Raw genomic sequence first — 17,754 nt, forward strand, 5'->3', positions numbered from 1 at the left:
ATAGAGTTGTTTTTTTCCTACTGATTATTCCTCCCCTCTACCTCCCCCCTTTTTTTCTGTTCCCTCCTATAGGGAGAAGGCCAGTGGGTTTGAGGAATCGATGAAATGGAAAAAGCTGACTAATGCCCAGAGGTCTGGTCTGAACCAGATTCCAAACAGAAGATTCACTCTCTGGTGGTCACCCACCATCAACCGAGCCAACGTAAGTGATTTCCGAGTCTTCTCACCTTGGGTCTTGCTGCTGTAATACAAGGAGAGTGAGAGAATGGAATGAAGAAGTGTAAAATGCAATGGGAACTGTCCCCAATATAGCACATGTGTGCCAACTGTGTGCCTTTGTGTCTCTGCTGTGCCTGCAAGTGCATTTCCCGAATAATCTTTTTGTCAGCTCTATTGTTGATAAGTGGGCGACTCCCTCCTTGCACTTTGTATGCTCTATCATTTTGCTGGGCTAGATCTACGGCCCTGTGTCGATACTTATCACAAACATTGTGGGTTTTTTCTCCTGCAGGTATATGTTGGTTTCCAAGTGCAGCTCGATCTGACTGGTATTTTCATGCATGGAAAGATTCCAACCCTGAAGATTTCCCTAATTCAGATCTTCAGAGCTCACTTGTGGCAGAAGATTCACGAGAGCATTGTCATGGACTTGTGCCAGGTGAGTGACCTCATTGTGGGGGAAGGTAAGGGGTGTGAGAAAAGCTAGAATTGTGATGGGGTAACTCCCATCACTAGAGGATAGGAACAGTGATGCACCACTGTAAGAGTTTCATAAGTCCCCTCCTGCTCAGTGAGATCACCGTTTGTAAGGCCAGTTCAGATTCCTGACACATGTAAAGGCTGTTGACCTCATGGGCTGCTCTGGGGATAGACCCTTGTATACATATTGTGTAGAGCTGAAAGAATGTGGATTTTTCTTTTTTGCTAAGCTGAAAACGTGTCTTTGTAAAGTCTGTAATTTACAAGGGTATTGCAGTTGTGGTTGCCCACTTTCATGGATGTGCAGGGAATGGTGTGTGAAAGAATGCAACTTTTGTAAACACTGGAGAGTGTTAATTTCATAGAATACCCTTGTCATTTAAGTGAATTTCTTGCAAGAAAGAGTATGTGATCTCTAAACATTGTAGAGGGCCACATACGATTGGAATACATCCTTTTCTGGTCTCGCCTGCAGGAATGAATTCCAGAGCAACACATAATCCAGTAAAATGAAACCTCTGCTTTATTTAGCAGCAGCTGGCTCTCCGGATCAATTCTTCCTCAGAATGACTCCCCAAAATAGTCGCAGGAGAGGACATTCGCTGAGAGGACATTCGCCCATATTCACTCCTGGCGTGGCTGTTATCCACCTCACTCAAAAGAGGATTCTGGGGGATACATGTTTTTTCTTGGAGGACTTTTTACCTCTCATGATTGCCACTCCAAAAATAGAAAGGGCACATCCTAAAACACTCCCCAAACAGGCTCATCAGCTGGGAGAAGAAAAGTAGATAGGTTGCACACATACTACCTCCTATGTTACCCCATAATTGTGCCTCTCTCTCTCCATCTAGTTTTTAATAGAGCGGATAAGGACATATGGAGTCCTTCTACCTGTTTTGCTACCAGACAGGCCTCAAAACAGGCTTTTAAATTTATTTCAGCCTGGCTCGCTTAAGATGCTCCAACCTTTCATACAGCCGAAAGATGAGTCATCTTTGCGTCCTCTGCTGCTCACAAATGCAGTGAGTAATGCAGTGTGTAAGCCCCTCCCACCTACCTCCGCATCCCATCTGCCATGCACAAAGATTTTGGCTTCCAAGTTTTGTTCTGTCATCTGGCCCAGCTGACCCTGCTGTAATCCTCCTGAACCGGAAGTCCTTATCTTCCCACAATCCAGTAGGAGAGTTGACCTCACAGTGCTGCTCCACAGCTCCTGCCAGCAAAACCCTCGACCCAAAATTTACTGTTTCAAGGGTTGGTGACCACTTAGTCCAAGTCTTGCACGCATCAAATGTTAATTCTTCGCCTATGCTCTGCACTAGGCTGACTGCCTCATTTCAAACAAAATGAGTTGAAGGGAGAACAAAAACAGTGATCTAATCTAAACCCCAGGACCAGACCTTCAGAACTGGAGCCAGGCGCGTCTGCCCAGAATAAAAGCAAAACAAGATGCCTTCCGGGCAGTGGTCCTGATATACGCCAATCGGAGGACGTAAGAGGAGCTGCAAAAGGAAACAAGCATTTGCAATGCAATAGGTCTCACATTTGCGATGTTTGAGCTATTGGCATTGTAAATGATAATGCCTTTTTTATTTATGTTTTAAAACCTACACATAACTGAAGAGCATTTTCATTTACAATGTCAAACTCAAACTCGTGCAATTGCGAGACCTATTGCAGTGCAAATGCTTGTTCATGTTTGCTCTCAAGTAGATTTTCAGAACGTTTGCAGTGAGATTGAAAGCAGTCCAGGCTATGTTTTGCTCTTCTTAAATACATTTTTTAACACTTTACAGGGCTCCACACAAGTTGTATTTTCTAATAAGCCTTTACATTTTTCAAGTTAGCTTGTAGGATAGGCATGGTGGCTTTTTCAGCATTTTGTGCATGTAATTCAACATATTAAATCGGTGGATAGGTGCCTAAAGGACACACTGATTTTGAAGTTCAATTCTGTTGTCATTTGATTCTATCTATTATATAATGTGTGCGCTGGTATTGCACTGAGTCCTGTATTCCCTTGTTGGTTTCCAAGTATGCTTTCAACAGTGATTTGTTTGGTTGGCTGAAGGATGGCAGTAGAAGTACTTCAAGAAGACCCCCATCGCCTTTTAATTTTCCAAAATAAGGAGTTGAAGGTTTCTGTCGATACTGTGCATTGCCTCTTATATGGTGGTCCATTCTAATAGTTCATGTGTGCAAACGGCAATGTTGAAATAAGCATATCTCAAAGGAAAAAAAAAAGCCACTGCTTTCGGAGCTGCCAGGTGCAGTCTATTCATGTGAGAAAAGGCACATTATAAATCTGGGGTTTCACCGGTTGATCCAGAAGGGATATTCTCATGAGATATATTAACTCAGTCATTTTAGTGATTATGATGATGCATGCCAAATTATCCAGTATTCGGGTATCTTTCATAGATTCACATGCGTAGAATCATCCCCGCCTCCGAGGTGGCAGTCTTGCGGTAAAATAAAACCAAAAGAAACCGCTTCTGTGCCGAAACCTCCCTCTGCACCAAAAGATCGGCCTCCTGCAGAGGACCTATTTCATCCAGACCCTGCACAAAAGACTCTAGCTAAAGACCCAATCCCTGGGCAGCTAACTTCTGATAGATACATCTGCCAGTGGATTCCTCACCATGTGAATATCCCCTTGCGTCCGCAACATTCGGAAATTCTTTTTGTAGCTTTGCGCCGACGTGGACAACGTCACAGAGGCACGGCATCGCGCGCGACTCCGCTGACATCACCAACAACATAATAGGCCCACGCCGGCGTCATGACATCAGTTCCTTTTTTTCCGCGTCGTCGACGCTAGTGGTTTTCAAGGGATCGTCTGTAGCTGTATAGTACCTTTGTTACTTTGTGTTTCTACTCGTGTTTTCTTTGTCTTTTGTCGTGATGTCTACGAAGAAGACTGGATTTAAGGCGTGCGGAGAATGTGGCAAGATGTCTATCACTGATCCAAACGAGTGCTGCGTTTGGTGCTTGAGCTCCGATCATGACGTCGAAGATTGTCCTTCTTGTAAAAAGATGACTCCGAAGGCACTCCGGGAGAGGGAGACGAAACTCCTCGTAGCGAAGTTGAAAAACAAAAAGGATAAAAAGAGTTCGAGGTCACGAACTCGACGTTCGAGGTCTCGTTCGAGATCCCACTCTAAGTCGTCTTCCGCGCATGCTTCGAGGTCTTCGAGGAAGAAGCATAAGAAGAGGAGTTATGAATCTCGCCATCACTCTGAGAGACTCGAGTTCAAGGCCGAAGTCACAGGTGAAGTTACTTTGAAAGGAAGCGGTGGCCTCTGCTTCGGAAGTACAGGTCTCCTAGGGTGAGGCTTCGCATGCGGATTCGCCTGTGTTTCCGAAGCAGTTGCCGAATCCTTCTCCGAATCCATCCCATCCTTCTGGTCAAGAGGAGGAAGAAGGAGAGGGCGAGGCTTCATTGCCTGCGGGTTTGTCGACCCCGGTGCACCAGCCTCAGGTGGAGGCAGAGGTCGAGAAGACTCTGCTCCCTCAAGAGCAACCTGGGGGCTCTTATCTAGCCTTTCCGGCTCCAGGTCAGGATTCTACTCAGTTTCTGAATGCCATGTTTGGAGTTTACTCAAGGGCAATGTACCCCTCTGGTGCACAGGTTGGTCCCACGGGTCCATTAGCATTTAATCTGGGTGTCCCCCAGGCTTATGCTCCTGCGCCTTTTATGCCTTTCATGCCGGCTCCAACACCGCATTGGCATTTCCCGGCACCGCCGAAGGCTTCGACGCCGAGGCATTCGACGCAGGTTCCATCGATGCCGAATCCATCGACACCGATACCCTCTACTCCGATGCCGAATCCGGTTCGACCTCTGATTAAGCTGCCTCTTTCGAGTTCGGCGTTGGCTCCGGCTCCAGTGGAATCTGTCCAGGATCCGTCAACTTCGTTTATGAAGGAGAGGTCGAGGCGTGAGGCACAGAGGCTTCTGGAAGAGGAGAGGTATTGTGATGAAAATTTGGAGGAAGGTGAACTGCAGGATTCGGAGGATCCTTTTGATGACCTGAGAGAGGCTAGTAGTCTTGAGCTGTCTCCTGAATTGGATTTGGCCTCTGTATCTGACGTACCTTCTAAGGATGTGACACCTTATCACTTTGTTATTAAGAAGGCTGCAGACTTGTTGAATATTACTCTGCCTACTGCTGAATAAAAGTCTAACATTCTAACTGAGGTCCTTCACTCGCCTTCTTCTGTTATTGAACCAATGCTCCCATTTAATGACGCTTTGGCCGAGCCTATTTATGAGGTGTGGAAAAAACCTCTGACAGCCCCTGCTGTTTCAAGGGCGGTTGCGAGAAGGTATTGAGTGGCACCTGGTGACCCGGACTTTTTGTCAACGCACCCCCTGCCAGAGAATTTGGTTGTGCAGGCTGCCTGCTCAAAGAAATCTGCGGGTGCTTTGGAAAAGGAATCAAGGAAACCAGACCAGGCGGCCCAAAAAATCTTTTCCTCAGCCAGCATGGCGTTAAAGTCTACAAATGCTACTTGCCTGATGGGTAGATACATCCATGCTTTGATTGATTCCGTCAAATAATTGGTGCCTAAAATTTCTGAGGACGATAGGAAGGATTTTCAGGAAGTGATTTCTGACACTCAGGCTGCGGCAAGACAGGTAAACCAGAGTGGGTTGGACACAGCTGATTCAGTGGCGAGAGTGATGGGCTCTTCGGTGGCCACTAGGAGAGCTGCGTGGTTGAAATCTTCAGAATTTTCTGCGGATGTTCAGTCTGCTTTGATAGATTTGCCCTTTGATGGGTCAGGATTGTTTGGAAAGAAGGCTGAGGCTGCTTTGGAGCGGTTTAAAGACAGCAGAGCGACGGCAAAGTCTTTGGGCCTTCAGACCAGGAGCTCTTTTGGGAAGCGATTCAGAAGATTTGGCAGATCTTCCTTTCGGGCCTACAAACAATCACAGCAGCAGCAGCAGCAAAATATGCTTTACAAGTCGTACAGGGGCAGACAAAGAGCTCGTCCTAGAGGTCGCCAAGCCTCCTCCTCCTCCACCTTCCCCTTCCCAGCCTCCTGCCAACACAGCAAAGCAGCCCTAGATCCACCATTCCGGATCATGTGGGTCCAGCGGGGGGTCGGTTTACCCATTTTCTGCGAGATTGGGAATTGATTACATCAGATCATTGGGTTCTCAATCTCGTGGAGAATGGGTATGCTCTTCCCTTTTGGGAATTTCCCCCAAATTACCCTCCTTGCCAGGGCTATTGTTCGGAGGACCACCTGCTACTCCTGCAAGAGGAAGTCCTGGCATTGTTCAGAAAGGGTGCGATAGAGGTCGTTCCGGAGCAGGAGAGGGCCCAGGGATGCTACTCCCGGTATTTTCTGATCCCTCAAGAAGGATGGCAGACTTCGTCCAATCCTGGATCTCAGGATCTTAAATCTTTACCTGAAGCAGGAGAAGTTCAAGATGCTCACCCTTGCGCAGGTTCAAGCGCTGCTGGAAGAAGACTGGATGGTGTCGATCGACGTACAGGATGCGTATTGTCATATTCCCATCCTGAAGTCGCACAGGAAGTATCTCCGTTTCACGGTTGGATCGCAACACTACCAGTTTGCGGTCCTTCCGTTTGATCTTAATACTGCGCCTCGAGTCTTCACCAAGGTGATGGCTGTAGTGGCTGCACATCTCAGAAGATCGGGGATACCGGTATTCCCGTATCTGGACGATTGGCTAATCAAAGCAGAATCTCCAGAGATAGTGCTTCATCATCTGCAAGAGACAACTCAGTTGTTGCACAGGTTGGGTTTTTCGATAAATGTACCCAAATCTCACCTGGTGCGGTACTGGATACTACTGTGTGTCGTGCATTCCCTCCTCCTCAAAGGATTCGCAACATACAGGAAATGATTCCTTTATTTTACAATGGAGCGGTCGTTACAGTCCTAAAGGTCCTTTGTCTGCTCGGTCTGATGGCTTCTTGCATTCTGTTGGTCAGCCATGCACGCTGGCACATGAGGGCACTCCAGTGGTGCCTCCGCAGGCAGTGGTATCAGCACAGCGGAGTTCTCAGGGAGTCAGTGAGGATCTCGAGAGAAACTGCAGCGGATCTGTCTTGGTGGAGCGTGGAAGGCAATCTGTCACAAGGAAAGCCTTTTCAACTACCTCCATCAGTGGCCACAGTGATAACGGATGCATTCACTCTAGGGTGGGGTGCTCATCTGGGGGATCTGGAGGTCAAAGGTCTTTGGTCTCCAGAGGAAAGGTTGCTTCACATCAACCTTCTAGAATTGCGGGCCATACGTTAAGCGCTCAAGGCCTTCCTCCCTTCCCTTCGCGGCCAGTCGGTTCAAGTCCTGACGGACAACACAACCGCGATGTGGTATGTCAACAAGCAGGGAAGAGTAGGGTCGCACTGTCTCAGCAAGGAGGCTCTGCGTCTCTGGTCCTAGGTTCAGGACCATCAGATTTGTCTGATGGCAAATCATCTGGCCGGGGTTCTGAACGTACGTGCAGACAGTCTCAGTCGGCAGTTCTCAGCCGACCACAAGTGGAGGCTCCATCCAGAGGCTGTTCATTACGTCTTTCGGGCGTGGGGGACTCCTCAGGTGGATCTGTTCGCCGCTCACGAGAATGCTCACTTCCTGTCATTCTGCAGTCTCCAGTTTCCGATGCAGGGAGCCTTGGGGGACGCGTTTCAGTTGAGTTGGGACTCACAACTCCTCTACGCGTTTCCTCCCATACCCTTGATTCCTCGGGTTCTGAGGAAGATACGTCAAGAACGGGTCCAAGTTATATTGATCGCCCCGGATTGGCCAAGAAGGGTGTGGTACACAGATCTTCTCCACCTCTCCTCGTGCCCTCCGCTCCGTCTCCCTCACAGGGCAGATCTCCTCTCCCAGATGGAGGGGCAGGTTCTACAGCCTCCCCTCCAGACCTTACACCTTCATGCCTGGAGATTGAGCGGGGCAACCTGATTTCCTTTTCTCTCCCAAACAATGGGGTGGATGTCATCTTATGGGCCAGGCGTGACACCACCAAGTCCATTTATTCTTATAGATGGTATAAATGTGTTGCTTGGTGTGGGGAGAAGTCCATTGACCCTTTAAGGGCTCGTTTGTCCAATATACTTCAATTTGCACTTTCCTTGGCCCAGCAGGGTTTTGCGGTGGCAACTATCAAAGGTTATTTGTCGGCCTTATCGGCTTTCCTTGTTTGCCGGACCAGCACTCTTTGTTTAAATCTCCTATTGTATTGCGATTCATTAAGGGCCTTACCAATACATTTCCTCCTACTCCTTTTATTGTGCCTCAATGGGACTTGAACCTTGTTCTTACATTCTTGATGGGTTCGCCTTTTGAACCTTTACACAAGTGTCCCTTGAGACTTTTGTCTTTTAAGACTGTATTTCTAGTGGCAATTACCTCGGCAAGGAGGGTAAGTGAGCTTCAATCTCTTAGTTCAAAGCCCCCATTTTTGTCCATTCATGCTGAAAGAATGGTTCTCAGGACCAGGGCTGCTTTTCTGCCTAAGGTGGTTACTTCTTTCCATCTGGGGCAGTCTGTTACCCTCCCTTTCTTCTATCCTCCCCCTCACCCTTCCAAGGAGGAGGAGAGACTTCACCGCTTGGACCCTAAGAGGACTGTGAGCTTTTACCTGGACAGGACAAGAGAGTTCAGGTTGGATGACCAGCTGTTTGTTGGATTTGCTGGCTGCAAGAAGGGGAAGGCGGTGCACAAGCGCCCGCTCTCGAGATGGATTATCCTCTGCATTAAGATTTGCTACGCCCTGGCGGGTAAGGAACCTCCAGAGGGTATAAGAGCTCCCTCTACTAGAGCAATGTCTTCTACATCTGCTTTGTCTAGGGGGGTGTACCTGTTGAGGATATTTGTAGAGCGGCGACTTGGGCCTCCCTCCACACTTTCGCGAAACATTACTGTTTCGATTCCGAGGTGAGGAGGGACAGCCACTTTGCGCGCTCTGTCCTCCAGGACTTTTTGGTATAGGAGAGTGGACACCCTCCTCCGGGAGTGGGGACTGCTGTGGGACTCTATTCACAAGGTGAGGAATCCACTGGCAGATGTATCTATCAGAAGAACAAGTTACTTACCTTCGGTAACGCTTTTTCTGGTAGATACAACATCTGCCTGTGGATTCCTCACTGACCCACCCGCCTCCCCGTTGTCCTCTCTTCTATACCTGAGTTACTGTAATGTATATATTTTTATTGTCAAAGGAAATGTTTATTACAAGTTGTTTTCCTGCATTGGCTTCACACTGTGTGTGTTATCTTGACATTTGTATACTGTGTATAGATCTGCTGTCATCGGTCCGTCCGTGTGCCTCGAAGGCACGGAAAAAAGGGCGGAACTGATGTTATCACACCGGCGTGGGCCTTTTATGGTGTCGGCGGAGTCGCGCGCGATGCCGTGCCTCTGTGACGTTGGCGCGAAGCTACAAAAAGAATTATCGAATTTTGCTGGCGCAAGGGGATATTCACAAGGTGAGGAATCCACTGGCAGATATTCTATCTACCAGAAAAAGCGTTACCGAAGGTAAGTAACTTGTTCTTTAGCTTAAAAAAAGCGACCACTGGATACACCAGCGCCAACTCCTCATTCAAAGGAAAAGGACATGGCTACCTCGCCTTTAAGACTTCCTTCCCCTTCTCCTCCATCTATACCATCACCACCTCCTCCCCTACCACAACATTCCCCTACATCCTCTATCATACCAGACGATGACAATAGGAATGATGGCTCTGATGATATAGGGGCTAACATAGATGATCCATCTATTACTCCAGGCTCACCTGACCCGTGGGATGATTATAACACCCCAGACGTCCCAAATGTTCCTCAAGATGACATATACCCCTCAAGGCCTTCCCCACCAGAAGACACTATGGGTTTTAATCAGTTGATACACAGAGCCGCGCAATATCATGGAGTAGATATGCATATAAGACCCTGTAGATGAAGACTTTCTAATGGATACCTTTGATAATGCACAAAGGTCCTCATCCATTTTTACCAATGCTTAAAGGAGTGATTAAGCATGCTCCTTAAGTCTTCACTCTGGTCATTAACCCTCGAATAGAGAAAAAATATAAAGCTGCCCCTTCAGACCCAGCATATATTAAAGGTCCAGTACCACTAGACTCAATTGTAGTTTCCAACGCATGCAAGAGAGCAAACTCACAAACATCAGGTGAAGCTCCCCCACCAGATAAAGAGTCTAAGCTCCTTGACGCATCAGGGAAAAGAACTGCGTCTCAAGCAGCAAACATGTGGCGTATTCCCAATACACAAGCATTATTGGCAAGATATGACAGGGCACATTATGACGAATTAGAATCACTAATGCGGCACCTCCCTGATAAATACAAAGATAGAGCAAATGAGCTTGTCCAAGAAGGTAAAAATATTACAAACACCTCTATTCGGTGTGCACTTGATGCAGCGAACACTGCCTCCAGGGCAGGTAACACCAGTGTTTTATTACGTAGACATGCCTGGCTACGCATATCAGGGTTCAAACCTGAAGACCAAAGTGCTATACTTAACCAACCCTTTGATGAGCAACACTTATTCGGACCCAATGTAGATGTATCCCTTGAAAAAATGAAAAAGGATACAGATACAGCCAAATCTATGGGAGCACTGCAGTCGCAGGCTCCCAGACGTTCATTTCGCCCATCATCTTACAGAGGCGCCAACAGGGGATACTCTTCTGACACACCTTCTACCTCGTACAAAGCCCCCACACAATCCACCTATAGTAAGGGCTACCAAAGGGGAGGTTACAGGGTAACCATAATAAAGGCAGAGATAAAAACAACAACTCCCGCTCTGCCTCTACTCCTGCCCAATGACTCCCCTCCCCTTCCCCCGCCCATTCCACTGCTGTCAGGGGAAGACTACAACAACACTTACCAGCCTGGGAAAACATCACATCAGACAGGTGGGTGCTTCAAATAATTCAATCAGGTTACTGTCTAGCACTAACATCCACCCCCCCAAACATACCACCCAGGCAGCGTCCAATGTCACAGGAACATTTGTCACTGCTCAGGCAGGAAGTGATATCCCTCCTGCACAAAAAATGCAATAGAAATAGTCCCAATGCATCAGCAAAACAAAGGAGTATACTCCCTATATTTTTTAATCCCAAAGAAGGATGTATCTCTAAGACCTATCCTAGACCTCAGACCTCTAAACATTTACATACAGTCCAATCATTTTCATATGGTCACACTACAACAAGTCCTTCCGCTCCTGTTACAAAACGACTACCTTGTCACTTTAGATCTCAAGGACGCCTACTTTCATATTCCTATCCACGCAGCGCACAGAAAATATCTCAGATTTGTGCTGGACAGGCAGCACTACCAGTTCAAAGTTCTCCCATTCGGCGTCACAACAGCACCAAGAGTGTTTACCAAATGCCTAGCAGTGGAAGCAGGACACTTAAGAAGACCGCATATTCACGACTTCCCATACCTAGACGACTGGCTCATAAAAGCCAGCTCATACAGCCGGTGTGTACAATACACTTGCGTTACGATTCAACTGCTCCACGACTTGGGATTCACAGTAAATCACACCAAGTCACATCTGCAACCTTCACACATACAACAATATCTCGGCGCTACAATAAACACCCAACTAACACGAGCCTATCCCTCTCCAGCCAGGATAACAAGTGTACAAACTCTCCTAACAAGATTCAAACTACAACAGTCGCTTCCAGCTCGAGTGTTCATGCAGCTCATAGGAACGATGACATCTTGCATATTTATAGTACCTCACGCAAGACTGCAAATGTGTCCACTTCAAGAGTGCCTAGCATGCCAATAGAACCAGGCTTGTGGTCAATTAACAGACCTAGTGTTGGTAGACAGTCGGACTCATCGCTCTCTACAATGGTGGAGCACCAAAAACCTTTCAAAGGGCCGACCGTTTCAAGAGCCAGTTTCTCAAATAATCATAACAGCGGACGCATCGCTCTCTGGCTGGGGAGCTCACCTACTGCATCACACCATGCTAGGCAGGTGGACACCGCAGCAAAAGTTACTCCACATCAACCACTTGGAGTTACTAGCTGTTTTTCTAGCCCAAAAAGCGTTCCAAAAACAAGTATCAGGCAAAGCTGTCTTAGTCCGCACAGACAATATGACGGCAATGTACTACATAAACAAACAAGGGGGAACACACTCTCTGCAGCTCTCTCAGCTAGCACATCAGATATGGAGATGGGCTATGCCACTAAAGATCTTCCTCTTAGCCCAAGACGTTCCAGGAGTACAAAACACATTGGCAGAGCTGCAAAATCGAAAGACACAGCAAATCCATGAGTGGGAACTTTATCCGCAAGTTCTTCAACCGTTCTTTCAAATGTGGGGACAACTTCAGATAGACCTCTTCGCCACCCACGAAAATGTAAAATGCCCAAACTTCGCCGCCAGATATCCACACCCGCTGTCCAAAGACAATGCGATATGGATGAACTGGTCAGGACAATTTGCGTACGCTTTTCCTCCTCTCCCTACTACCGTTAGTGGTACGCAAGCTACAGCAACATTTCCTAACACTCATCCTAGTTGCTCCAACTTGGGCCAGACAACCGTGGTACACCACACTGCTGCAACTATCTGTGGTACCACACCAAAAACTAAGCCTATCTCCACACCTCTTAACACAGAACCATGGAGAGATCAGACACCCGGACCCAGCTCAGCTCACCCTAGCGAACTGGCTCCTGAAGTCATAGAGTTTGGTTACCTCAACCTTCTTCCAGAATGCATGAACGTTATTAAAGAAGCTAGACGTCCCACTACTAGAGCATGTTATGCTGCTAAATGGAAACTGTTTGTAATATACTGTCAAAACAACCACATAAATCCTTTAGATGTGTCTATTCAACACATTAAAAGATACCTATTACACCTTCAAAAGTGTAATTTAGCCTACACGTTTATCAGACTACACCTTGCTGCCATTGCAGCATATTTACAAAATAGACAACCTCTATCTCTTTTTAGAGTACCTGCTATAAAAGTTTTCATGGAAGGACTCAAAAGAATAATCCCTCCCAGAACGCCACCTTCACCAGTGTGGAACTTAAACATTGTTCTCACACGATTAATGGGACCTCCCTTTGAACAGTTACATAAATGTGAATTGCAATTCCTAACTTGGAAAGTGGCTTTCCTAGTAGCTATTACTTCTCTCAGAAGAATTAGTGAACTACAAGCATTTACCATTCAAGAACCCTTTCTGCAAATGCATCATAACAAAGCGGTTCAACGTACTAATCCTAAAGTCCTTCCAAAAGTCATTTCACCATTCCGTCTAAATCAATCTGTTGAGCTGCCCGTATTTTTCTCGCAGCCACAAAGTCTCAGAAAGAGCTCTACACACCTTAGATGTCAAAAGAGCATTACTATACTGCATCGAAAGGACACAAACTTTTCGTAAAACTAAACAACTTTTTGTGTCTTTTTCACCACCACATAAAGGCAACCCCATATCAAAATCTGGAATAGCTAGGTGGATTGTTAAATGCATACAAATATGTTACCAGAAAGCCAAACGTATGTTAACAATTCCTCCAAAAGCCCATTCTACAAGGAAAATGGGGGCTTCAATGGCATTCTTAGGGAACATTCCCCTAGATGATGTATGCAAAGCAGCTACATGGTCTACACCGCACGCATTCACAAAACACTATTGTGCAGACGTGCAAACTAAACCACAGGCCACTGTGGGCTAGGCTGTACTAAAAACTCTGTTTCAAACAACTGCAACAGATACAGGGAGTCGCCGCTAAAGGTGGGTACTGCTATACAATCTAGGCACAGTGTGTAATCTGCAGCTCATATGCCTCGAACGGAAAATGCTAAGAGCTGCAGAGTTACACACGCCCACCCACCTCCCAGGCTGCCTTTATCTGTTCCAGTATTATCTTAATTAGTTACAAATCACATGGACATCACTACTTCTTGTACAGCTCCACCACTTCCCTAATGGCGAAAAACAATCTGGGGATGGAGCCGATGCCCATGCGCAGTATGATCCAAAGTAAGTCACCTGTCCTGAGACTTCCAAAGACTTTTCTACAACAAAAACAAACTGCAAACATCCAGGCCCAACACTAGGTGGCCATCTATGCACAGTGTGTAACTGCAGCTCTACATGCCAAGAACAGATGCATACTGGTAGGTAGCATTTGCCTTCTAGCTCCAGTAGCAGCTCATCTCAGGCTCCAGGGCATCCAATTATTCCCGTATTTGGACGATTGGCTGATAAAGGCTCCATCTTTTCGTCAGGCTTCTCTTGCAACAGCAAAATGCCTGCAGGTTTTTCACTCTCTAGGACTATCTCTTAACGCCCGAAAGTCAATCCTCTATCCGTCCCAAACAATCCAATTTCTAGGGGCAAGACTGGATACCGTTCAAGACAAAGCATTCTTGTCCAAAGAAAGACAATCTTGCCTCATTTCTCTGGCGGCAGACCTCCTAAAAAGAAAGTTCGCTTAAGTGAGGATGGTCAAGTCTTTCCTGGGGATATTATCATCGGCAATTCTGCTTGTGCCTCATACGTGACTGAGAATGAGGCCAATTCAAGAGGAGCTGGACATTCAGTAGCTCCAAATCTCGGGTTAATTCGACGACCTAGTCCAAATAACTCCAGTTATGAGAGAATCTCTTTCTTGGTGGAGGTTTTCCGAAAATGCCTCAGTAGGGCTCAGCTTTCAACCTTCAGCACTGGCTTTCATCCTCACAACAGATGCCTCCCTAGAAGGTTGGGGTGCGCATCTTGAAACTTGAAACTTATGAAACTTATATAGCGCTGGACTTACCCTGGGGCATCTCCGCGCTTGCTTAGGGAACCCGTCCTGGTATTCCCCTGTGAGATAACCCTGGAAGGGTATCCACAAGGCGAAAGCCAGGCATCCCGCCGCGAAGGGCCGATGTGGAGATTAAGCAAGCTATTGCCCAGAGTCGCAGAGTGTGAACCCGTGAGTCGAGAAGGCACCGGAGCGAGAATTATCGAGTCCGTGGGATTATTGAGCTCAAGACCCGCCGAGGCGGGGAATTGAACCCTGGTCCAGGGCCGAAACTCAAGCTCCAGGTCTGCCGCCTCTAACCCCTGAGCCACACTTCTCCACTATCTTCAGGATCTCTGCGTAAGAGGAAAGTGGTCTGGGGCAATGGCAAAGATGCACATCAGTTTTCTGGAGCTTCGAGCTATTTTCCTGGCGCTACAGTCCTTTCTACCAAGACTTCAAGGATCAACGGTTCTGATCAGAACCGACAACACCACTTGCCTGCATTATCTAAACAAGCAAGGGGATACACGGTCTCACATTCTATTTCAAGGGGCTCAAAGCATTTGGGAGTGGCTTCTTTCGCACGATATAACGATCAAGGTGGAACATCTTCCAGGAATCCACAACACCTTGGCAGACACTCTAAGCTGGACGTCGAAATTCTTTCACGAATGCCAGCTAAATCAAACCGTTTTGAAGAATGTATTTCAGAAGTGGGGCAGGCCAAATCTGGATCTCTTTGCCTCCAGCAACAATCACAAGTGCCCTTTCTTTGCAAGTTGGGAACCAGAGAAGGGCTCTTGGGGAATCGCTTTCACGATGAGATGAACGGGGATTTTCGCTTACGCATTCCCTCCCTTTCCGCTGATCCCAAGACTTCTGCGCAAGATCAAGATGGAACCATGCTGCATGATTCTGATAGCGCCGAAATGGCCACGTCCGCGCTGGTTCACAGAACTTCTCCTTCTCTCCAAGTGCAAACCATTCCGCCTTCCAACAATACCGAATCTGTTGTCAATGAGCGAAGGCCAGATTCTTCATCCTCTTGCAGCTCCATGCATGGTTTCTGGATTCTCGGAGTTCAAGGGGTTAGATTTACCTCAAGACTGCAGAGATGTTCTGGATAGAGCAAGAGCTCATTCTACATTGAGGACCTATGCCTTAAAATGGAAGAGATTTTGATGCTGGTGCAGCAACAGGAATTTACATCCGCTGAAATGTTCTCCGGGTAAGGTTCTACCTTATTTATTGTCATTGTCTAAATCCGGTCTTGTGTTTGCTTCTGTTAAATTGCATCTAGCTGCCATTTCCACATACAGACGATCTTCAGGAGCTGCATCCCTTTGTTCCAATCGTCTCATTAAACAGTTCCTGAAAGGGGTTTTCAGGACTTTTCCACCCATTATGGCTCCTCCTCCGAAATGGAGACTGAATCTAGTACTACAACAACTAATGAAGCATCCATTTGAACCCATTCACAAAGCGGATTTGAAATATCTCTCATAGAAGAGAGCCCTCCTTTTGGCACTCACCTCTTCTCGAAGAGGAAGTGAATTACAAGCGTTCACTATAAGACAGCCTTATTTAAAGTTCACTAATGACTATGTCCTTTTAAGAACTAATCCCAAGTTCATAACTAAGGTTCCTACTTCATTTCATCTCAACGAACCTGTGATATTGCAATCTTTCTTTACTGATCCGTCTTCCTCGGCGGAGAAATCCTTGGATGGCAAAGGATGCTTGAAGTTCTACATTTCTTGGACTGTGTCCATCAGAAAATCAGACCAGTTATTTATTTCTTATGGTGGTCAAAAGCCAGGATCAGCAGTAACGAAGGCCACAATCTCAAGGTGGATTGCATCCACTATCCAATTCTGCCATTATAAGGCCAGACATCCGTTATCAAATAAACCTATGCTCACTCTACCAGGGCAGTATCCTCATCTACTGCACTATTCGCTGGTGTGTCATTGGGGCATATTTGCTGTGCTGCAACCTGGAAAAGTGTGCACACGTTTACTCTGCCTGGATCTGGCAACAGAGGCTGAGTCAGCAGTTGGTCAAGCAGTATTACGGAACCTTTTTAGATAAGGTAAGCCTATCTAATAGGAGTACATTAGTTCTGCTATTGTCATGTTCTTTATTGCATAGAACTATTTATTGCATATGTTTGACGTGCTCTTTATTGGAATCGGAAGTTGTATATATTATTGTATTAGTTTGACATGGTATCTTTTTGAATTTTCTTATGATACTCACCATCCACTAAGCATCTGAGTATTATTTACTGCTAGCTATTCTGATTCTAAGCATGTAAATCTATGAAAGATACCCCAATACTGGATAAGAAAACTAGTTACTTACCAGTAACTTCAGTTATCCAGTATTGGTATCTTTCATAGATTCTCATGCGACCCACTCTCCTCCCCGGAGAGGCTTACCTTATCAGATTGGCATACTTGCTGTCACTTGTGCTACGAAAATCTGAGGGTTTGCCTCTCTGTGGGGAAGGTACTAAAAGGGTGTTGCTACCTGATTGACTAAGTTCCAAGTTTGTTTCTTTTTGCAAAAGGACTAAGAGTTGTTTTGGGGGGGCACATGGGGAACGACAGGGACTGAAAGGGGAGAGATTGAAAGTTCCTTCATGTTGACTATTCATGCAATGACAACTGAAAGGAATGGGTTCACTTAGATTCTAAGTGAACCTATTCCCTACTTGCTGAGCTAACCCGCAGTTTCCTCAAACCTTTCGTCTTACATGTTCTTACAGGTGTTTGATCAGGAATTGGATGCCTTGGAGATTGAGACAGTACAGAAGGAAACCATCCATCCTAGAAAGTCCTACAAGATGAATTCATCCTGTGCAGACATTCTGCTCTTTGCGTCCTACAAATGGAATGTGTCCCGACCATCTCTGCTTGCAGACTCCAAGTAAGTATCTGTGAAGCAAAGTGTCTTGTTTAGAGTTCAATACTCTCCTTTCATACCTGTATCTTTTGTAGGAGAGCTGACTGTTGGGATCTTTTTTGTTTGGGTAGTTCTTGTGACTGTATCCAGCGAGCAACTGTTTGCCCTTTCTACAAATAGGGAGAGTTATGTGCAGTCGCAGTCAGTACATGTAACAGCAGTCGGGCGTTGGGGCCGCGTGGGGGGATTTCGAGGGACGATGCTGAGGGAAAATCAAATAAATAATTTTGCCTCTGGTTCGTCCTTCGAAATCCACCCCACCCGCAACGTAGCCACAC

General features: G+C 46.5%; 1 protein-coding gene across 1 annotated transcript in view; it reads left to right on the forward strand.

Annotated features, from left to right (window-relative positions):
- PRPF8 (pre-mRNA processing factor 8) overlaps positions 1-17,754 on the forward strand; it is a 121,829-nt gene that overhangs the window by 71,488 nt on the left and 32,587 nt on the right. The window contains exons 29-31 of the mRNA XM_086955209.1: positions 73-202; positions 512-658; positions 17,280-17,440. Of these exons, the coding sequence (XP_086811335.1) occupies positions 73-202; positions 512-658; positions 17,280-17,440 (438 nt within the window). The remainder of the gene's footprint in view (positions 1-72; positions 203-511; positions 659-17,279; positions 17,441-17,754) is intronic.

This window comes from Lissotriton vulgaris, chromosome 2_1, assembly GCF_964263255.1.
Source record: "Lissotriton vulgaris chromosome 2_1, aLisVul1.2, whole genome shotgun sequence".
Taxonomy (NCBI): Eukaryota; Metazoa; Chordata; class Amphibia; order Caudata; family Salamandridae; genus Lissotriton; species Lissotriton vulgaris.